Source organism: Lytechinus variegatus, chromosome 9 (assembly GCF_018143015.1).
Source record: "Lytechinus variegatus isolate NC3 chromosome 9, Lvar_3.0, whole genome shotgun sequence".
In the NCBI taxonomy this organism is placed as follows: domain Eukaryota; kingdom Metazoa; phylum Echinodermata; class Echinoidea; order Temnopleuroida; family Toxopneustidae; genus Lytechinus; species Lytechinus variegatus.
In genome coordinates this window covers 31,512,314-31,536,293 of record NC_054748.1, presented here as the reverse complement: position 1 = coordinate 31,536,293, position 23,980 = coordinate 31,512,314, and the positions used below count along the sequence as shown (strand labels likewise).

At 40.5% G+C, this 23,980-nt stretch overlaps 1 protein-coding gene across 1 annotated transcript; it reads left to right on the top strand.

Moving 5' to 3' along the window:
* The first annotated feature begins 946 nt into the window (after positions 1-946).
* Positions 947-22,995, top strand: LOC121421965 (microtubule-associated protein futsch-like). Its single transcript, XM_041616765.1, has 3 exons — positions 947-1,211; positions 3,512-3,611; positions 4,452-22,995. Exon 3 carries the CDS (start codon positions 4,641-4,643, stop codon positions 22,881-22,883), a length of 18,243 nt encoding a protein of 6,080 aa, XP_041472699.1. The 5' UTR covers positions 947-1,211; positions 3,512-3,611; positions 4,452-4,640; the 3' UTR covers positions 22,884-22,995.
* Positions 22,996-23,980: the final 985 nt, after the last annotated feature.

Genomic DNA, 23,980 nt, shown 5'->3' with positions numbered 1-23,980 from the left:
ATTGTTCAAAAAATTAGATTAAAGTTCACAAAATGAACTTTGATTACGATTTGTTCAGTAGTTCAGCATATAGCTGTTTAATTTTTGGAATTTTAAACTTTTAAAACAGCTGGTTTTAGCTCATGTTATCTCCAAAACCATCTTCCATAATCATTACACAGTAAAAAAAATATACAACGCTGTTTACTATATGAACCTTACAGTAATTGTTCAAACAATTTAAATAAGTGTTTAAATTTTAAGCAACAAAGTTTAATTTTCAATATCTAATTTTCTTAATAAATTAAACATGATTGTTTAAACGATTAAACAAAGACTGTAAGGTTCATATACTAAACAACATTGTATAAAATCTTAAACAGTGTTTTTACTGTGTAGGTCATCTTTTCACACTGTGATGATAAGACATTAAGATAATTTAATGACTTCGAGATGGTTTAACCTCATACATTAGCGATGTTGTTTAAAGCAACCCAAGCTTCCATCATCTCACTCTACAACTCTGGGTCCCGTTTCATTAATACTTGTAATAATAACACAATTTCTGTAACAAGTTTACTATCATCCAATGAAATTGACTGATTTCAGTAGCTTTCAACTTGTTATTGCACATTTGCTATTTAAACAAGTTCTGTGAAACGGCCTTTAAAAGCAATTGGCCATCTTATAACAGTGCCAATGATGTCCGATCATAGCGGAGGATGGGTACGAGCGGCCCGAGAGAGAGGGGGAAGTCTGAGAGTGAGAGAGAGAGGGGGGGGGGGGGTCAGTGGTGGTGGAGAGGCCGAAAGGAGGGGGGAGGCTGTCGTTACGGCCATACAATCATACAAAAAAGGTATGACATTAGCGAGTGTAGTCGATCAATATACGCCCATTCTTAAAACGGAACAACAAGGCACAAGGGGATAGTATCGATTAAATTCATCTTCTTTTCTTCGCATCGAAGGGGTGTGGGGAAGGGCTCAAGAATATACAATTAAACAGTAAAGATTGGTTTCATATCGGCAACAGGAAAGGACAGTGAAGGGAAAACTTGGGGGAACATGCCAACCATAATGCTCCAAAGGAAATGCAATGCAATGCAACCCTTGTTTGACGATATGCCATCATCGGAATTATTGAGAATTTCAAGGTCTTCACACTAATTAAGTCCCAATCCTTCATGCGATACGTAGTTCGAATGGACCTGGTGGAATTGGATCACAAGGAAGGTAGGCCAATGAATTTCATTTCATAATTACCATTAAGATATCATAAGGGATCCACAGCGCTGAAACAAATGAATCATCTTTATGATGTCTCCTCTTTTCAATTAATTCGGAACCCTTAACAAACTAAACATTTCGTAATGGCCTGGTGGAATCAGAACCTATACCATTTCTTCTTTTTCTAATATATCTCTTTTTATATGCAGGTACCTGAATGGAATAAACTTCCTCTTCAAATAAGTAATACAGTTTCGCTTGACAGCTTCCAAAAGACCCTGCAAAATTACCTTGAAAATATTCCTTTTTAGAGGGAAAAATATGAATTTCAGCCAAAAAAGTAAAAAAGAGTGTGAAATAGATAAGTGCTTTATATACACACACATCTTTAAATATAATAAAGACATGATAACAACATTATTAGTCCAGGTATTCTTGTCGTAGTCTTTTATATGATGGATGCATAATAAATCTGTGGATACAAAATTATCGCACTAAGTTCGGAATGGGGTAAGTTGAGCCAAACAGCATGGGGCAAGTTGAGCCATGGTAATCCCTATGGTAATGTATCTCAAAAAACAAACAAACCATAAAAATCGATTGAAATGCAGGATGAAAGGAGCAAATTTACATGACTGCTCTTTTCCTTTTACAGGATGTTAGTATTTATAGAGAATTAGCAAGTGAAAAGACTTTAAACAAAAAATTGACATGCTGGTTCTCCCCCCATACATTTTGTACATACTTTTTGTGGCTCAACTTACCCCCATATATGGGGCAAGTTGAGCCATTTGACATCGTTTTTTTTTTCAAAGGTCACGATGACTTTCAGTGTGGGGATAGAAAGTTTTACATAGGTGGAAAATATTTCAGAAGAATTAAATTTCAAGGCAAGGTACTTATTTCGACAAGATTATTAATCATATCAATTCTAACATGCAAAAAGCAAAACCTGTCACAACTAACCCCGCCTTCCCCTACAGTGCTTCAAACAATGCATATAAGCGCTGCATAGGGGAAGGCGGGGTAAGTTGTGATCCCTTTTGCATTTTGCATGTTAGAATTGATATGACTAGTAATATTGTAGAAAAGTACCTTTGAGAAATGCTTTTCACCTATATACAACTTTCTACCCCCCACACTGAAAGTCACCGTGACCTTTGAAAAAACTGATGTCAAATGGCTCAACTTGCCCGATATATGGGGTAAGTTCTGCCACCATCTGGGGTAGGTTGAGCCACAAAACTATTATGTACAAAATGTACGCGGGAAGAACCAGGATGTCAATTCTTCATTTAAAGTCTTTTCACTTGCAAATTCTCAATAAACACCAACATCTTCTAAAAGCAAAAAACTGTCATGTGAATTTGCTCCTTTCTGCCTGCATATCAATGGCTTTTTACGGTTTTTATTGTTTTATTATACATCACCATAAGAATTAACATGGCTCAACTTGCCCCTTGTTGATATTGCTTAAATTACCCCAGTCCGAACTTATTTCGATATTTTCACATCCACACATTTCTTATGCATTCATCATGTAAAAAGCTATAACAAGAATGAGAATCCATGCCTGGACTAACAATATTTTTCGCATTTCTATAATATATTTAAAGACGTGTGTTGGTCAAAAGCACTTATCTATTTCACACCCATTTTTACTTTTTTGGCTGAAATTGGTATTTTTCCCTCTAAAAAGTCCTTTTTTTTCAAAGTTGGAAATAAAGTGGTTGGGTTAAGGGTTATGCAATGGGTCATCAGTACATGACACCACCTATAATATGTCTGACTCATTCATTATTAGCCTAGGGGTGGTGGGTCAACTTGCCCCTATGCTCAACTTACCCCGCCTTCCCCTACTATTATGGAAACACGGCTAGTCATATCGGGTGCTCTCGCATTCAAGGAATTTCTTCTTACTGGGTATACGTTACCACACCTGGGTGGAGAGTGGCAAATGTAGATAAACGCCTTGCCAAAGGACGCGAGTGCTGAGGTGGTGTTTATGCCCCGGATTTTGTGGTTCACAGTCCTAGGGCCATTTCATAAAGCTGTTCGTAAGTTAAGAGCGACTTTAAGAACGACTGGTGATCCTTTCTTACGCCCTAAACCATCACCTATGGTGTATACCATACACCAAAAGAAAGGATCACCAGTCGTTCTTAAAGTCGCTCTTATCTTACGAACAGCTTTATGAAACACCCACCGGAGACTTATCCACTTAGCCGCAGCATCTCTATTAAAGCAATCGGAATGCGGACATGGTATATTTGACAAAATGTATATATTTTTCCTTTCGTTTCCAGATTATGGAGCATACTCATCATGGCTCAAGTAATTTTGAAACCCTCTTTCAAAATGCTGTCCCCGAAGACTGCAAACAAGACTAGAAGAAAGAAACCCGAGGTAATGACCTTGAAGAAAAAAAATGCAGTAAGGCAATCATATTCATTCAAATCAGATACTTTCATTTCAGATTCTTTATTCAAAACAATCAAGCCAAATTCTATCTATTAAGATATAAATAATCACACCTACAATAGTCAGGGCTAATCAACCTAGATGTTCATAGATATGTTTTTCATTCTACTCATATATTCTTCAACAATAAATAAGTCTTTATTTTCAATTGTATTGACTGGCGTCAAATGAAAATTTATCCCCATCAGCTTAAGTTGGAATTCGTTTTCCGCATTTTAAAATTATTGTCGAATTTTGATTAGGGATATAAGAATGTCACTTCCACGGACTTTAAGAAAAATTAAATCCTTTGAACGAGTAAGCTTGTGTGAAAATCGGAAAAAATAAGATCAGTTAAAATTTAAAAACATGAATAAATGATGATAAGATCGAAGAATGAGATTGCTGATAATGTGGAGATCACCCATTGGCAATGCGACCAAGATTTGTGATGTCGCTGAAGTACTCTCCCCTTCGAACTTCTCTACCCCGAATATCTATTTTGCTTATTCTAATGATAATGCAAGCTCTTTTTCCACGATATGTTTTTTCATGAAGCCTCTGTTAGATGTCATCCATGAAAAAAATCCTGATCGAGATAGACTTGATAAAAGCAACAATGTAAGTAAAATAAGTTATAAAGTAATTTGGGATTTATTTTCATTGGTTTTTCTGTTTTCACACAAGCCAACTTGTTTCATGGTTTTCATTCATCTGAAGCATCTGTACAAATGAATTAAAACTTACATCAGCATTTTCTTTCTTTTTTTTGATTAATTCCTATAGAACTCCGAATATTCTTGGTGGTACAGTCTTCTTGCATTGGATCGGGAAAACCAGTTCCTAGAAAATGATAACGGAAGGTGAAATTTCCATGCACTTTCCCTAAGAGGAGCTTCGATAAAACGGAAAGCCCAGAAGCATTTGGTGAAACTTTCTTTTTACCTATTGTATTGCTCCAGACGCACCGCCACCATGCCTCGCCCCATGAGAAGGAAACGTCCTGTGGAACCCCAAAATACACAGACGTTCATAAGACGATCGAACTCTCCTCCGAGTCCGCCAGCGGTCTTTGCGCGGCAAATAGAGGGTCCGGTCGAGGTCAAATCGCTTAGCTATAGTGTCCAGAAGAAAAAGAAAACGAAGAAGAAGAAAAAAGAAGGCGTTGATGATTCTCATGTAGAAAATGAGATTGGGGAGGAAGAGGAGGAAGACGAAGAATGGTTAGCAGAGAAGAAAAGAAGGGAAGAATCATTAAAGCAATATGAGCTTCTGACGCAGCAAAAGAAGCAAAGGAAATTAGAAAAGAAGAGAAAGAAGGAGGAGGCGGTTAGACAGAGGGAAGAAGCTCTGAAACAAAAGGAAGAGAAGGAAAAAGCGGAAAGGGAATGGCAGGAAAGGAAGGTCCGTCTGGAAAGGGACCGTATAGAACGAGGTCAGGTCAGTGATGAAGATGGTGAAGGAACAACACGCCAACCTCGTGGTAGAGGCCGGGGCATTGGGAGAGGACGTGGAAGAGGTCGTGGTCGAGGGAGGGGAAGGGGGAGAGGAAGGGGACTGCCACCTCAAAGAACGAGAAAACAAGCTCCTCCTGCACCTGGTCGAGGAGGTCGCCGACCAGGGGCCATTGGTAAACAACCTACAATGGAAGCCATCATTGAAGAACAAGAAGGGGACAGAGTTTCACGCCAGGCATGGGCAGAGGCTTCCGAGGATCCTCAGTCCCTAGAAACTGCTAAGGCCTCAACATTGAAAAGGCCCCTGTCTCAGATTGATGACAATGTAGAATTGCAAGAAAAGGATGAAGAACAACAAAAAGCCGAAACAGATGCAGACGTGATTCAGGAACCACCATCAAAGAGTAAGAAGTTTGCCAAAGTTGCCGGCTTTGTAGCAAGAATGCTTAAAGCTAAAAAGAAAAATATTCCGAAAGAGGCTGCTCTGGACAAAGATGACGAAGATGGTAAAGAAGATAAGGGTCCAAGTCAGGCCTGGGCTGAATCTCAATCTTCAGATATTCCTGAATCCTTGGTCAGAAAAAGACGCTTTTCTAAAATAGATGATGAAGGGGAACTTCAAGATATTGAAGGGGGGAAAGATGACGAAAGAGAAGAAATTGCAAAAGACGAAAACGACATTCAGCCAACTCATCCCAAAAATCTAAAGTTTTCCACGGTGGCAAGCGTTGTTTCCAAATTAAAAAAGGCCCGAAAGGCAGCATCATCTGGACCCGAAGAAACTGGAGACGCCAAAGAAGCGGCCAAAGACCAAGAAAAGGTAACTTCTGAAGATACAGTGTCAGAGAAGGAAGGCGATGTCAAAGAATCAGAACGTGCCAAATCAAAACTCAGACGCCAAACTACATTACACGACGGAATATCTGAGGATCATCGACTCACCCCTGTTGAAGAACCAGAAAAGAAGGGAATAGAATCACCAACTGATGGAACAAAGTCTGTAGGAAGTGGTAAGAAGTCGCCTGATGAGGAAAGAAGCGCCAAGTCTGTTGAAAGTGAAAAGGACATATCAGAAAGTCGTACATCTGATGAAAGGAGGGATGGACCGAAAGACAAGGTAGCCCCAGTGGACAGTGTCGGTGAGGGAATAACAGAGACCTCACTTAGAGAAGCAAAGTCGACTTCGGACAAGAGCCTTGGAGATCCAGAAAATGGAGAAGCAGAACAAGACCTTATTGTGTCATCCGCTAAAGAAAAGGAAAGTATGACTGCACATGTGAAGATAATGGTTGATACACGTTCAACTCAATGGACACCCAATGATTTCATTACACCCCCGATTCCTCAGGAGTTAGAGGACAAAGAAGAAGTCGGCACAACACCAAGACCGGACGCAGATCGTGAACTAGCACTTTCACCAAAGTCAAGCGATGAGAAAGGAGACGGTGAGCAGGGAGACGATAAAGGGAGTGAGAAAGGAATCGGAACTCCATCTAAACCAGGGTCTGGTCACGACGATGCTAGATCGAAAGCAGAAAGCGAGCACAAAGTAACAGATGACGAAACTGAAAAACAAAGCGACTCGACGCCAAAACCGAGTTCGGGTATGGATCTTAGTTCTTCGGAGCCTTCTATAAAGCCCGAAAATGAAGGAGAAGATGATATTCAAAAGGAAGAAACAAATGCATATGACAGTGATATTGACGATACCTTTGATAAAATTACATTTGACTTAACTCGGCCTCTCAACCCAATACCACATATGAAGAAGGTAACTGTACCAAAATTAGATCCTAGACCTGACAATCCAATTCCTACTGAAATACACCCCAAATTGATTAATATCGAGATTGATGATGAGTACTATTTAGCCGGTAGGTTACCAAAGCGGTCTTGGAAGTTTGAAGATGATACAGACTACACGGAAATGCAGTTGTTTGCTAGAAGAGATCGGATTGCGGAAGAACGAAAACTTGAGAAGTTTAGGAAAACAGAAATGGGATCTCTTCTTGATCTGGTATTGGAAGGCTCGAAAGTTCTTCCTCTCGAAGTGTTTGAGACTGAGAGGCACCACAGAGGTTTCGAAAAGATACTGACTTCGTTGATAAAAGAAGAAAGAAAACTTCGAACTCCCCCTAAGAAGGAGACTCAGCCTGAAACTGTCCCTACCACACCCGAGAACGTAGATTATACAATAGGTAGAGAGCCTCAGGAAACAGATAACACAGATGAAGATTTCAATATACCTTCTGAAGACCAGATACCTACGAAAGATGAACCTAGACCAGAGACGCCTTCAGAAATAACAATTACTCCAGTTTCGGAAAAAGATGGAAAGTTTCCATCGGAAACAAAATCTCCAGAACCATTCAATGAAGTTGATAGAACGATAATGGAAAGAAATGCACAATCTTCTACAGATATTAAAGTGTCTAATCCGTCAGAAATAGATAATAAAAGGGCACCAGAAGCCGAAATTTCAGAACGTTTAGAGGTGGGAAAGGAGGATAATGAAACCAAAAAAGACGTACCATCCCCGTCGGAAAGTGGAGAAGGAAGGGATTTAGTGAAAGAAGGATCAACATCGCCACAAAGAGAAGCAGATCGTGAGGAAACCAAGACGCAGAAAGGAAAATTATCTCCATCGGGCAAAGACGAGCTGTTAAAGACAGATGTCGTCAAGTCAGCAGATATGAAATCTGTTCCAACCAGCAAGTCAGATAAAGAGGAAACGCCCCTCCGGGTAACAGTATTACCCTCAAATATTCAAATAAAACATGCCTTGTCGCTGCTCGAGTCTGCACAGATTGACATAATTGGTGTATCGAAGAAAGAATCTGAATCGAAATCGTCGGATAGAGCGGAGGCAAACACTTTAGTGGGAGAAGCTGGAACAACTCTTGGTGAGGGGGAGTTAATCACTCCAAGGATTGACAAGCGATCAACATCTTCTGGTAGCTTAGAGCTTGGATCTGGAGGGCAAACGACGACATTAGAAAAGGTTGAAATAATTGAGGGCCAAAAGGAACATGAAGAAGGCAGTGTTATTGAAACCACAAAAGGCGACAGAGAAGAAGGGACAGATGTAAAAGATTATAAAAGCAAAGGCCAGTCTCCCAGGCTATCGAGTAAGTTAAGTGACCGCGAAGACAACAAGGAGCAAGACAAAGGAAACGAGGAGACTCCAAGACAAAAAAGTGAAGGTGTTCTTAGACCGCAAACAATTGATGAAAAAGATAAAGAAAAGGCTTCCAAAAGCACCGAGTCAAATGAGGAAGAAAAAGAAAGCACTAAGCAGAGTTCAAGACCACCCACTAAATTAAGTGATGGAAAGTCGGCACCGACATCAAGGGCCCAAAGCAAGTCAAGTCATGTCATTGATGAGAAGATAATACAAGAAACGGATGTCGAGGAACTTCACCATACGAAACACACATCAAGACCAACTACAAAATTAAGTGGTGGAAAGCAGGAACAGATCTCCCGAGCCCAAAGCAAGTCAAGCCATGACAGTGTTGAGAGAGATGGAAAGACGGAACAGGTCTCTAGAGCCCAAAGCAAGTTGAGTCATGTCAGTGGTGTCGAGGAAAGAGACAGCACCAAGCATAGTTCAAGACCAACCACTAAATCAAGTGGTGAAAATCAGGAACAGATCTCTAGAGCCCAAAGCAAGTTGAGTCATGTCAGTGGTGTCGAGGAAAGAGAGAGCACCAAGCATAGTTCAAGACCAACCTCTAAATTAAGTGGTGAAAATCAGGAACAGATTTCTAGAGCCCAAAGCAAGTTAAGTCATGACAGTGTTGAGAGAGATGGAAAGACGGAAGAGATCTCTAGAGCCCAAAGCAAGCTAAGTCATGTCAGTGATGAGAACATAGTACAAGAAACGGATGTCGAGGAACGTCAACATACGAAACGCACATCAAGACCAACTACAAAATTAAGTGGAGGAAAGCAGGAACAGATCTCCCGAGCCCAAAGCAAGTCAAGCCATGACAGTGTTGAGAGAGATGGAAAGACGGAACAGGTCTCTAGAGCCCAAAGCAAGTTGAGTCATGTCAGTAGTGTCGAGGAAAGAGACAGCACCAAGCATAGTTCAAGACCAACCGCTAAATTAAGTGATGGAAAGAGTGAACATATCTCTAGAGCCCAAAGCAAGTTGAGTCATGTCAGTGGTGTCGAGGAAAGAGACAGCACCAAGCATAGTTCAAGACCAACCGCTAAATTAAGTGATGGAAAGAGTGAACATATCTCTAGTGCCCAAAGCAAGTTAAGTCATGTCAATGATGAGAAGAGAGTACAAGAAACGGATGTCGAGGAACTTCACCATACGAAACAAACATCAAGACCAACTACAAAATTAAGTGGTAAAAATCAGGAACAGATCTCCCCAGCCCAAAGCAAGTCGAGCCATGACACTGTTGAGCGAGATGGAAAGACGGAACATATCTCTAGAGCCCAAAGTCAGTCAAGCCATGCCAGTGGTGTTGAGGAAAGAAACAGCACCACGCATAGCTCAAGACCACCTAATAAATCAAGTGGTGGAAAGTCGGAACAGATCTCTAGAACCCAAAGCAAGTTAAGCCATGTTAGTGGTGTCGAAGAAAGTGACAGCACCAAGCAGATTTCAAAACCACCTACTAAACTAAGCAATGGAAACTCCGAAGATATCTCCAGAGCACAAAGTAAGTCAAGCCATGTCAGTGTACAGAAAACAGTAAAAGAGACGGATGTCAAAGAAGGGGATCATACGAAACTTACATCAAGACCACCTACTAAATTAAGTGATAGAAAAGAAGAACAAGAAAAGCTTGATGCGAATGACGATGACATCGATCTGGAAACCTCAAAAACACCGACTGAAGTATCTGATGAAACTGAAGCCTCTACCATCAACATGAATGAAGATTTTTACTACCCCTGGTTGTATCCAACAAAAATGGAAGTTAGAGAGAACACCTCTTCACCTAAGAGTGTAGATAGCAGGACCAGTGGTAAATCACCCGGGTCAAAAATAGAGGACACAACCGAGAAAATCGGAGATGAGTCACGTGATACGAAAGACCCAATTGAAGACGCTCCATCTTCATCGCCTCATATCGGAGATAAGGAAGATAAAGAAAAAGAACCATTAGCTATCCACGAAGAGGATATTAAAGATGAATCTCCGGCAGAAAATGCCCTCCAATCCGGAATACCAGATAAAATTAGAGAAGTAACATCTTCTAAAATAATCACTAAAACCATTATAGATGGGGAAGAACCCGCACTCGAAGAGAGTCGAATGTCTGGGAAATTGAGTTCGAAAACACCAACTAAAAGGCCACATTCAGAAAGAAGTACACAATCCGGGGACATCGATGAGAAGAGCCAGCCAAGAAGTTCTTTGGCTGTAAAAAGTGTAGTTTCACAACGAAGCATTAGTTCTATAGAAAAAGAAGCTAAAAGAAGTCCAGAAATCAAGGCAGTCACATCGCTAACGGAACCTCTTTTGGCTGAGCATAAAACGGAAGAATCTGATATCAATGTGGCAAGTAAGCAAACACTTCCCCATACCAAAGACGAAGCTGAGAAAGAAACCGAAGTGTCAGCGGATGTCAGTGCAGAAAGCGTACAAGAAAACAAAAAGGAAGAACTACCGAAAGAAACAACATCAAAGGAGCATAGGGAGAAGCACCTGAAAGATGAATCTTTAAATCTCGATAGACATGATAGAGTAGATACAGGGAAATCTAAAACCGATCGTCCAGAATCTAAAACAGCAGGTATTGCTATTGGTGTTTTGGTAGCCGATTTACGTCCTGGAAGTCAGCAAGGGAAAATCACCGATGATACCGCTGTAAAATTGGAAAACAAGCTTCGAGACGGAATTGACAAAATCGAACATGCAGTTGCATCCAAAGAGCCGGAAGGTGATGAAGCGAAACAGTCGCTCCCTCCTGGAAGAGGACGCGGGAGAGGTCGAGGTCGCGGAAGAGGGCGTGGCCGAGGAAGGGGGCGTGGTAGGTTAAATGATGGGGCAGAAACGCAGCCGCAAGAAAGAGAACAGGTTGATCAACGTGGTAGGGGACGTGGACGAAGAGCACGAGGGCGTCCCAGAGGGCGTGGTCGCGGTAGGGGTAGGGGTCAAATCATAGACAATGTTTTACAACATCGTCTTGGAGTTGATATCCCACCGTCAGAGGTTAAGTTGGATGAACAACTCAATACAACTGATATACCAGTTGTGGAAACGATTGGGGAAAAGGAGCCTGGAATACAAAAACAGGGAACTTCCAGGGAAAGTTATAAAGCAGATGATTTAGATGTGAAAGGGAGTAAAGAGTCGGCGAAATCTGCAAATATTGACATTCGAGACGATAGAGAAAAGTCAAAGGTCAGTTTCGATGGAGACAGGAATGAAAAACAAGATAAAGTTAGATCAGCTGGTGCACCTGACGGGAAAGAGGAGAATGATGAGGTCAACGTTCGAAGACCAGAAAAAGACGAAACCCCAAAAGAAGATGTGGGAGGAAGTGATAAAGACAATAGAGAAAGCACAGAGACGAACGATATAATTGAAACAGGAGATAAATACGAAACCACCTCCAAACGTTCACAGAAACAAAGCCCTTCACCCAAGAGAAAAGAGAAATCGGCCTCCAAGAAATCAATACATTCGATGGATGCACGATCTAAGAAAGATGGTACCTCGACATCGGGCAGTGTTAAATCAGAAGCAATGGTCATTTCAGTGAAAGAGAAAGGGTCCAATAAATCCATTGACGTTTTACGTGAGGACAGTGTTGTCAAAGATCCAAAATCCCATGCTACAAAGCGTTCAGAGAATGCAGAGGTTTCTTCTGTGAAAATAGCCTCATCGCTGGAAGAGGTAGATACTTTGCAAAAGAGGAGGAAAAGTGAGTCTGATATTGTAAGGACATTGCATCCCTCAGTACAAAAAACCCATTCTGTAAAGTCAGAGGGACATGAGGCTACTCAGGCCAGAAAATCGTCCAAAGACATAATCAAAGCAAGCAAGAAAGAAAATGCCATATATTCTGCTATTAATCAGAAAGCGGATGTACAAGAAATTCTGGGGAAACATCAATTTGTTGACAGACCGGGCTCAACAATAAAAGAGGATCGTGCAACTACAAAACTCGATTCTGACAAAGAAAGCGTAGATACTTTGCCGAAAAGGACCCAAAGTCTGCCTGATTACTCGAAAACATTGCATTCTTCAGCTCATGAAGCTCGTTCAGCGAAATCAGAGGGACATGCAGTTAAACATGTCACAGAACCACCAACCGATGTAATGAAAGAAATAAAGGAACGACCAACCATGGATTTAGAAAGTACAAAACAGTCTAGTGCTGATGTAAGAACTGGAGAAACATCAGAATCAACGATGAAAGACGAGCGTGCCACTGAAAAGCTTGATTTCGGGAAAGAAAGAGTAGATACTTTGCCCCAAAGAACACAAAGCCTCCCTGATTATTCTAGATCATTACCATCTTCAGCCCATAAACCTCGTTCAGTGAAATCTGAGGGGCATGCGGTTACTCTGGTCTTAGAACCACCCATCGACGTAAGGAAAGACATAAAGAAGCGACTTACCATAGTTGCAACAGATTTAGAAAGTACAAAACGGTATAAATCTGATGTAAACATTGCAGAAACATTAGAGTCAACCATAAAAGACGAACATGTAACGACAAAGCTTGATTCCGGGAAAGAAAGTGAAGATACTTGGCCGAAAAGGACCAAAAGCCTGCCTGATTATTCGAGAACCTTACAAGATTCAGCTCATAAACCTCGTTCGGTAAAATCAGAAGGGCATGAGGTTGCTCATGTCATACGGAAGTCCAAAGAATTAAAAGACGGTAAAGATGGTTCTACGGAAAAGATCGTTCAAACTCCTTTGCATTCTGATGCACGTATGCACCCAGTGCCTATTTCAAAGAAAGACGATGCATCATCAATAAAGAGCTCAGCAATACAAGTCTCAGAAAAGAAAGTTATTCGGGACTTTCCTGTCGAGAATGCTCCAACGAGAAGAAAACGTAGAAAAGAGGGACGCAAGAAAAAGAAAACTGTTGTAAGTGATAAATCGGGTACTCAAGAAAGTTCCTTACCGCCAAGCCATCCCGATAAGGATACCGAAGACACATCCCTAGTCGACTTAAATTCATCTAAAATAAAGCAATCGAGGCAAAGCGATAGTAGTGGACAAACTCCAAAAGATATTGGAAGGATAAAGAAAAATCTATCAAAAATCTTGGAAAGATCGAAACAGTTGCAGAAACTTCATATTGACAATCGCAAAGCAAAACAAGACGAAGACACCAAGGATGTATCTTACCAAAAGACAGAGGGACAGAAGACAAAGGGGAAAGCATCTAGAATTGCCATTCCTAGAAGACAGAAGGAAATTGCTTTTGGAAGCTTGACAACAAACCTTCGTGCGAAAACAGAAAGGAAAATTGAAGGAAATGAAAAGGTCATACCAATAGAGACTACGTCAGAAAGAACGGTCAGCTCTGATTCGGTTCCAGAAAATTTAGGGATTTCATTGAATCTTGCCAGAATCAAAGAAAGATCAAAGCAACTTCAAAACTTGGATAAAACTAATACGGTTACTACAGATATTGACATCGACGATCAATCTTCCGAGACTTCTGTATACCAAAAAGAAAATTTATTTGAAAGCCCAATCGAGTCGGCCGAGTCAACGAAATCAAAGATCCTTAAACCTTGGACTTGGTTCAGTCCCGGAGTCACTCCGACTGCATTTGAAAAAGTGAACAGTTATCTTACGGATGGCTTCGGTGCTAGAGGACACTCACCGGAAGATGACTTGCTTGGGCCAATAAGTGAGTCTGACTCTTCTATTAAAGACACAGAAATGAAAACTGATGATGTATCAGATGATGGTATCGCCCATGAAACAGACGATGTATCCGAGTTGCCGCCTAAACCTCGAAAGTTTCTAAAGAATTTATCAAAAATAATCGAAAGATCGAAACAACTCCGAAAGTGGAAGAAGGAAGGTGCCAACCCCGCCCCAACGTCCGAGAAAACAGGGAAGCTGCTTGGAAGTATTCATGTTGGTTCTGTCCCTTTGCTAAAAGGGGAAAGTAATGCGGACCAAGACAAACAAAGTACAAAGGGACATGAAGGAAAGGCGTCAACAATAACCAAAAGTGCATTTCCAGGAACGATTACTGATAGTCAATCTTATTTTGCATCAACTGTTGATATCTCGATCAAAATCCCAAGCGATGGAGAAAGTGAGGACGAGGATTCTAAAGCAGGATTTGGAGACCATTCTTCGTTTTCGGAATATTCGTATACAGGCACTTTACTAGAGAAATCAACCATAAGGTCCCAGAAATCATCTATCCTTCAAGCTACTAATAGTAAATCTGGAACATCCAGACCCAAGTCTACAGAATCTGAAAAGAGTAGAAGAACGGAATCCACTGGTCATGATTCCAGAATCACTCATAAAACATCGTCCCCCCTTTCGGAGGTACAGGCTTTCTCAGAATCAAAAAGTGAGATAGATAAGAACCAAAGTTTAAATGATATGAATATCATTAACAAGGTATTCACTAAAAAACAAATACTCCAATCAACTAACAGGCCCATGCGCAATAAAGAAGAATTAGAAAGAACGACCGGATCAGGGAAAGTTTCGAAGGAACAAGACGGAGCTGATAGCCAAACCTCTGAATTTTCTCATGGGAAACATTCGAAAAAAAATCGTAGTAATTCATCGGTAAGTCCTCATACTCAAGCATCAGCGGAGGGTGAAGACAATAGTGGCAGTAGCATGGACCCATCACCACAAGTTTTCAAGAGGAAAATACAGCCAAGTACTAGTGGAACTAAAGGGGTCATGCAATCGTCCAGGGAGGTATCGTCTCATCAATCTGTTCGGCAGCAGGGCGAAAACAGTGATGATCTCCAATCAAACCTCAGTGTTGACTCTTCACGGAAGACAGGAGATACCGGAAGGATTTATAAAGACTTGGAAAATATGTGGAACAAATATGGTAATATTCAAAATGAAAAGAAACTACGAAGACGGAGTTCGAGAGATTCAGAGTCAGACGTTGAAACTCCACATGATAAAAAATATTTTGCAAGAAAAGAAACTAACACTTCTAAACTTTCAGAGCAATCAGCAAAGGATGAAAAGTTAAAACGACATGCAGAAAAGGAAGATGAAATCAAAGCTTCTATTTGTTCTTCAGTAGATGGAAATTCTTCATTAATTGCAGAATCATTAAGAAAGTCTGAAGAGCAAATGCATATTGGAGCAAGAAGTATTAAGAGTAACAAAGGTTCTTCTGCACAGTCCCAATCACGGAAAGATATTTCTCGGCCGGGGACACAAACAAAGGGAATATTAAATAGTCATACAACGAATTCTGGACTGCGATCTGCTGACACACAACTATCGGATGTTGATGACCGTACATCTGTAAAAATTGATAAAACACCAATAACAGCTGGATCGAAGCGCTCACTTGGCTCTACGAACAACGCTGGGAAAATGTCAAGCAGATCTTCGAAAGTGGACATTATTCAGAATACGGACCTTTCCTTAGTCCTCCAAACTGACACAGAAACATTGCAAGAGTCAAAATCTGCAACTTCAAAAAGGGTCATTGGTGGTGATATCAAATCTCCTGTGGTACTAGAACATGGAATTTCTAGTCAACATACAGTCGGATATGGACAGAAATCTTTATCACCTATCAGTGGTAGAAGGAAGTCATCAAGAGATTCAGCTGTATCTGTTACAGAAGAAAGGCCGATTCTTACAGAAAATAGTGCACAGAGTGTACCATCCAAATCATCAAGCCCAGTTGGGAGATCCGGTATTCCAGCTCTTAATGACAACGGAGATGTAAGAGAAAGCATAAAAATTAGATCCAAGACTGACCTTGATGATTCTATTCAAATGTCAGTGAAGTCAGTTATTCATTCAAAGAGTCGGCTAAGTCAAGTGCAAGGATCTCAGACGGGGTCAGGTGAGAAGTCTAGACAAAACTCTTCCACAAGTGTTGACCGTTCTAAAAGCAAGGATACATGGCGAAAAGATTTTTCACAAGAAATTAAAACCGAATTGTCTCCAGATCAAAATCATTCTCCTGCAAGCTATAGAAGTGGTTCATCTGCTGATATCATATCCAGCCACTCATCTAGCTCTAAAAGATCAAGACAAGCCCCAAGCTCACTTGCTAAGAAGTCTTCTTCGAAGTCACAAATCCCGGATAATACTTCTCTGCAAGAGACACAAGCCAAACAATTATTGGGTGACGATACAGCCAGCTACAAACAGCAAAGTAAAAAGCTATCAAATGCTGTTGACAAAAGTTCATCTGACAGCATCAATGTTACACCAATAGCAGCTGCATCGACATCATCTAGGTCAAGTAAAAGATCCGGTATTATAGCTCTTCCAGACAACACAGAATTAAGGGAAAGCATAAAAAGCATACCCTTGACGCAACGTGAAGATCGGAGTCAAACGTCAACGAAGCTAAGTCAAGTCCAAGGATCTTCAAACGGGTCAGTTGGGAAATCTAGACAGAACTCTTCCACTCATGTTGATCGCTCTAAAAACAGGGATACACGGCAAACAGTTTTCTCAAATGATATTGAAACCGGAGCAATTTGTAGTGATCAAAATCATTCTCCTACAAGCAAAGGTAGTGTTACCTCATTTGCTGATAATATACCAATCCAGTCATCAAACTCTCAAAGATCAGGAAAAACTCCAAGCTCACTGGCCAAAAAGCAGTTAGACGCTCATATCCTGCCTGCAGATTCGGCTGGCGTAAGCGACGTAGAAGGTGCGGATATTCATGCAGAAGATTTTACTAAGGTTGTCCAACCTGGTATGACTATTCCTCGAATTGGTGATATCACATTTCCGGATAGCAGAAAAAGCTCACCAGCATACAACCATAATCGGAAGAGTGCTTCGAACATATCTGGGAAGAACGATGAAAACGTACACGATCGTCCTGCAACAAACCAAGAAAATAGCCCTGTACCGCTGCCTGCTGTAAGGTCCGCAACAGTCATTGGACCCACTGTTGATTATGAACCTATCGGAAAAGCCCTTACAACTCACGTAAGACACCAAAGCCTTCCTGATTTTTCACGTGATAACAATGTACCAATGTCACATGGGAAGGAACCTTCGTCCGAGAAACGAAGTGTTAAAGTACCTGGTCCTTCAAAACAGTCTAGTGTTTCGGGAAATAATGAGGGCAGGATTTTTGAAAATCGCAATCTGGACGATTATACTATTAGACACACACACAATTCTTCTCTTTCACCAAATGCGAGAAATAAAACTGGGAACAGCGATAGTATAGCCGAATCTAAGCAAACCAAAGGCCCTGCATTCTCACAAGCATTGTCGTCGCCATCAGAAAACCATCTTGATCTCCTTGGAGAATATGAACCAAATCCAGTGCATTCTTGGATTCTACAAATAGGAGAAAATGACCCAAAGACTTCCAAAGACACAACGCGACCTTCCACGAGTCATTCTCCATCCCCTGTCTCGGCTATTTCCATAGGAAGTCATTCGCCCATAAAAATGAACCAGCTTGATGATAATCAGTCAAGAGAAAGTTATGAGATGCGGAAACCCCCTGGAATGGCATATCCTGATTACAGAGATAGCAAATCAAATGACCAAAGCTCGCCAGATATCTCCAGCGCTCATCGGAATATTGTCAATCGCAACCCTTCCCCTTCTTTTGCTAGATCCACACCAAGTCAGGATGCATTCATACCAGCAAGATCAAAGTCACCTGCATACAGTCATCATATTCCTCAAGATGCAGATACTCTCGGTCAAGCTTCACCAGATCTCTCTGATGTTTATAAAAACATCCTTAATCGCAGCCCTTCTCCTTCGTTTAGAAGTGCACCTCCCTCTGAAGGCGTTTTCAGTCCTGGTGGTCCGATTTCAGCTTCTGCCAAAGAAAATCATCCAGTTATCGAAAATGATTTTCCTTCTCGGGACTCGTCACCTACTATCTACAGCTTGTCTTCTCTCGACATCAAATCGCCACGCCCACCAACAGGACCGAAACATCCTTTGTCGAGAAAGTCAGCCAGAGTTGTCAGATCTATTGACGGTGATGACCGCGTATCTCCCTCGTTAGGCTCTACGGGTGATAAAAGACCACAGGAAATACGAAAGGATAGTGTAAGTGCCAAGTCATCACCCCAAGTTTCGAAACCTTCGTCTACAAATTCGCAAGAAACTGTTAATGCAGTTATGACACCAAAAGAACCACCTAGCAATATCAGTAGCATTCAATCGGGAAGTTCTAAAAAGTTTTTCTCGTCGTCGGGCAAGATTGATAAATCTCGAGTTTCACTGGAAAGGACTGAAGCACCATTAAATAATTCAAAAATTTCGCTCAAATCTAAGGGCACTGGAAGTTCATCAAAACTAAGCAGTGTGCCTTTCGGAGGAAAGAAGCAGCCATCTAGTGAGTCATTGCAAAAACATTTCATAAGTAAAAGTCCTAGCCAATCGGAACGCACCACAGGTGGAAGCCTACTTAACGAATCTGAAAGTAATAGAGATACTCCTAAACAAAATGGACAAATATACCAGGAATTAGAGGATATGTGGAAAACCTATGAGCAACTGAAAGACAGTAAGCTGCATTTTCAAGACGAGGATGTCATTCATCATCTAGAGGATTTCGAGAATAGAGTGGATGGATCCGTGACATCAGTAGATCCACAGTTTAAACCGCTATCCAAAGGGAGTCATGATCGAGGAGCTTCTAAGCTAGATATATCATCCAATAGAGGTAAAGTTAAGACACGACTTTCAAACACATCTGAAGTAAAATCTCCCATTTCTGCTGAAACTCCAGTACAAACATCTGATCTGGAAGAACAGCAACAACAAAATGTTCCATCACTGGAGAAGACACTGTCTGAGCTGATTATGATATCAGATAAAAATAATCTTATCTCTACGGATTCCTCTGTAAATTCTGGCCAAAATTTCAAAACTCCTGGATCTATAATAAAGACACCAACTCTTCAGCAAAAATCAGACCTGCCTGCTGAGAAAGCACCTAATTCTACAGATCAAACCAGAAACAGACATGAAGTAACTTCCAAATCATCTTCCGTAAAAGATCAAAGAGACGCAGTATCGCTAAAGGAAGATACAAGCAGTGGTCGCGTATCTCCCTCGAACATCGAATACCCAAGATCTGTAATAAAATCATCTACCAAAACTTTAGATTCTTTAGTGCCTACACCAAATGACCTGTCCTTGAGTGAAACGCCAAAGAGACACGTTATTGCTTCAAGAAGTCCAACCTTGAAATCTTACTCATCGTCAAGCGTTATCAAGGCTTACAAAGAAGACGACAAAGAGGGTGCAAGATCTCTCACAAAAACTGAATTATCAAAATCTTCAAGATTAGTGACTGCAGTAGATTATCCTCCAACAGAACATGGAAGTATTTCTATACATGATACTCCTTTGACTCAAAAGTCAAAGAGAGATGATGTCCCTTCTAAATATTCTGAGAAGTCTCAAGCAAAAACAAAGACGCCTTCACCGAGCACTTCTACAAATCATCGTAGTCCCACAATTAAGTCTCAATCAAAGACTGAATCCGTTCAGAATCAAGGATCTGCCAAAGTTCAAGGCATTATGTCTACAAGCCCTGTTGTAAGATCAAAATCAAAGAGATACGTTATTGCTTCAAGAAGTCCCACTTTGAAATCTCACTCATCAGCAAGCGTTATCAAGGATTACAAAGAAGACGACAAAGAGAGTGCAATGTCTCTCACAAAGACTGAATTATCAAAATCTTCAGCATTAGCGACTGCAGTAGATTATCCTCCAACAGAACATGGAAGTATTTCTATACATGATACTCCTTTGACTCAAAAGTCAAAGAGAGATGATGTCCCTTCTAAATATTCTGAGAAGTCTAAAGCAAAAACGCCTTCACCGAGCACTTCTACGAATCATCATAGTCCCACAATCAACTCTCAATCAAAGACTGATTCCGTTCAGAATCAAGGATCTGCCAAAGTTCAAGACATTATGTCGACAAGCCCTGTTGTAATATCTAAATCAAAGGTTGAATCTCGTCAATCCCGTGCGAAGTCGGGAGCCAAAAGTCAAGTATCTTTACTTTCTAAGGAAACATCAAAAGAATCTTACTTGGAACAAAACTCGAACAGAGATGATGCTTCTGCAATGTCATTTGCACAATCTCAAGGGGGATCGTCATCATCAGAGAAATTTTCTACTCCTACAGGACACCAGAAAGACATATCCAGATCTACCAAAGTGAAATCTTACCAGATGACCAACTCTGCTCAATCTGTTTTGAAGCCAGAAAGTAATAGTACAAATTCAGAACCTCATGTCAATACACCAAACGATCAAACAGGGAATAGACAAAATGTCTTTTCAAAAATGTCTCTTGTGAAAGCTCAAGAGAAAACAGTTTCACCTGGATCAGTTACAAGGAGCCCTGATGACATTTCTGAAGCAATGAAAGGATCCAGTGCGAGATCGCGAACAAAGTCATTATCGTCGGAAGTGCTCACACAGACCCCTGAAAAAGAACATGGAAGTGTTTCTAACAGTTCGGTAAAATTCCACCAAAAAGATGTATCTGCAATATCTGTTTCGTGGTCAGCAGTCCAAAGTCCTGATTACATGTTGTCCAGCGGTACAGAAAAGCACCACCCCTCGAGTAAAACGTCAAAGAGACAAGAAACTGCATCCTCAATTTCTATTTTGAACGATAATGAAAAAGCAGTATCACCATCACATGTTTCGAAGACTCCTATACAAGAACATGAATGTTCATCGCGAGGAAAGGAGACAAGAGTTTCACAGTCAAACGATCATTTAGTAACACCAGATATTAATACCAGTATAGAATCTCAGATGAGTATTCCAGTTCCAGTGGCTACACCTTCAAAAGCTTCTGAAACTGAAGGCATGGACAATCTAGTGACAGCATCTATTTCAAAAATTAGTCGATCGTCGAAGAAATCAGAAACTGCCTCCAAAAGGTCCAGTGGGAAACCTGAGAACAGAGCTGAATCACTTGTGGCAACTGCGATGAAGAGCCCGGGGCAAAATGAACGATACACAACGCCACTTAAAACTCCTAGTACTACTCAACTCAGTCAAACATCAAACAAACAGGACGGTGCTTCCAGGAGTCATAAGGAATTGTCGCAGGAAAAAGCAGTTTCAACCCTATCTGGGACATCTACAAGAGCTGATAAACTTGAATCTTCAATTCAGAAGGATGCACCAATTGCCTTACAATTTAGCAATACACCAAATAGTATACATTCCCCTAAAGGTAGTTCTGTAAAATTCCCCAAAGAGATAAGGTCGGAAGGATCCTTGTCGAAGACCACAGATGATAAAAAGCGCCCACTGCTTTCAGAGAATGAAGAGGTTGATTCAAGGTTAGATCTTTCGTCAAATACTCATATCTCCTCTCGTAAGAGTTCATCAAACTCGCAGAAAATAATTGAATCCCCGAAATCTGATTCGAAGATAAGCCATCTTCTTCGGAGTGGGGCTAAACAGAACAATCTGTCAAATACGAGCACATCTTCGAGGAATTCATCTAAGGCAAGGAAAGAATCACCCGTATCGAAAACGAAAAGTCCTGTCGAGTCCCCAATCGTTCCAGAGAATGCACAAATTAATTCAAGGTCGAGTTCATCGTCATATACACAAATCGCTTCTCGCAAGAGTTCGTTAAAATCGCAGAAAATACCTGGATCCTCAGATTCGAAGAGAGAACATCTAAGTCGAGATTCGACATTATTAAGTGAGAATACTCAGAAAAAGCAATCAAGCACAAGCAATATTTCTAGAAGTTCTTGGAATGCAAAGGAGGCATCTCTTCCCTCGACAACGAAAACTCATGTTGATTCCCCGCTGGTTTCAGATAAACCAGATAAACCAAAAGTTCATTTACGATCGAGTCAATCGTCATATGCACAAATCTTCTCTCGCAAAAAATCGCTGCAAATATCGCAATCTCCTAAATCAGTTTCGGATAGAGGGCATCAAGATAATGCTTCTTCAGTACACAGTGGGTCCCATCGGAACATTCAATCAAATACATCCATTACCTCCAGAAGTTCATCTAGGGCAAAGAAAGGATCACCCCTACTGAAAACAAAAACTCCCGTTGATAGCCCAAATTCGCCATCGGATCTTCATCAAAGCGAAACATTGATCAGTGACTATACGCATCAGTCAAAGACCCTATCTTCTCCAATTGCAGGGACGCCAGTGAAGGGCAACAGTCCTCCCATTGAAAGGAAAACAACAAATGATGCACAGCTGAGTAAAACGGAAATGGGCATTGCATCCAGGAAGTCCACAGCGAAATCTTACGCTAAAACTGTTTCACCTACATCGTTAACTCGCGCACCTGACATGTCTGTTGGGGACAAGGAATCCGTCTCGTCAAGTAAGGCACTGTCTGAATCACGTTCCAGCCAATGCAATGGAAATGAAGTCACTTCTAGAATTTCTCATACACCTCACGCACCATCTGTCAATGATACCCCACTTCAGAGTAAAGAATCTCCTGTTCGAACACCACGTACTTCCCAATCAAATAAAACTCGAAAAAGGCAAAGCATGTCCCCAAGTTCTCTAAAATCAAGAAAAACGCCTGTTGAAAACGGAGATCCTCCCGTTGCTGAATAGGTCAACAGTTAGTTCACAGCCTCGCAAATCATTGGGTATATAAGAGATACAGATCAAATTTTCGTTTAAAGACCAAAGCTAGCTGAAGGCATCACAAGATTCATTGCTGTGAAAAAAAAAATCGCAAAGGAAGATATCGTCGACCCCCCCCCCATCTATCTCCGTCTCTAGTAAACATAACTTCCATTACTTTAATATGTATACATGTGCATGTACATTTTTCTTTCCTCAGACACGATAAAATGTTATATTTCATACGTCGTTTGTTAAAATATTTATTACGAGCTGAAAAGAGAAAGATATTACGCGTCACTGAGGTTGGCCAACCAATTAAGCTTGATTCACGCTTCAATAAAACAACGTTGCAGACCTAATATATTTTTAATATAATGCATCATCAAATGATTTTATAATGAGCCATCAATAATCTAAATATTAAACCTAATCTATGTCTTGCATTAATTAGAATTAGTCAAAATTTAAAGATATTGTTTTCAAATTTTGATTCTTGCCAATACAGATTTATTCATTCCGTCTTCACGTTTTCCGTCCTTAGGCAATATTAAAGATGGATTTTCTTTTTCATTCTCAGTGAGCATAGTTTCACATCTAAAAAATCGTCATATGGTTAATGAGTTCAATGGTTTCTTACATTCACAAGGGGAAGGAAGGAATTATAATAAATTCTCGTATTTGTTATAAGCTTTTCATTGATATGCTTCTCCTGTAAATATTATAATTAGTATATAATATAATGAATAATACATCCTGTTATATTATCATGATTATTGTCTTTAAACAAGGTGGAATTATGGGAGAAGAAAATTCGTTTGTTTTCCTGAAATGGGTGATTGGTTGATTTAATTGATTGATTGATTGATTGATTGATTGGTTAATTGATTGGTCGGTTGATTGATTGATGATTGATTGGTTGATGGATTGATTGATTGATAAAATATTTGATTGGTTGATTGATTGATTAAATATAATAATGTTTTCTTTTTTATTTTGTATTTAAAAAGTTGGAGATTGGCTAATTGATCAGTTAATTGGTAGGTTGATTGATTGATTGATTGGTTGAATGATTAATTGATTGA

What these genes read in the sequence shown, in the direction of transcription:
- LOC121421965 (XM_041616765.1), top strand. Translation starts at nt 4,641, where the DNA reads ATGCCTCGCCCCATGAGAAGGAAACGTCCTGTGGAACCCCAAAATACA.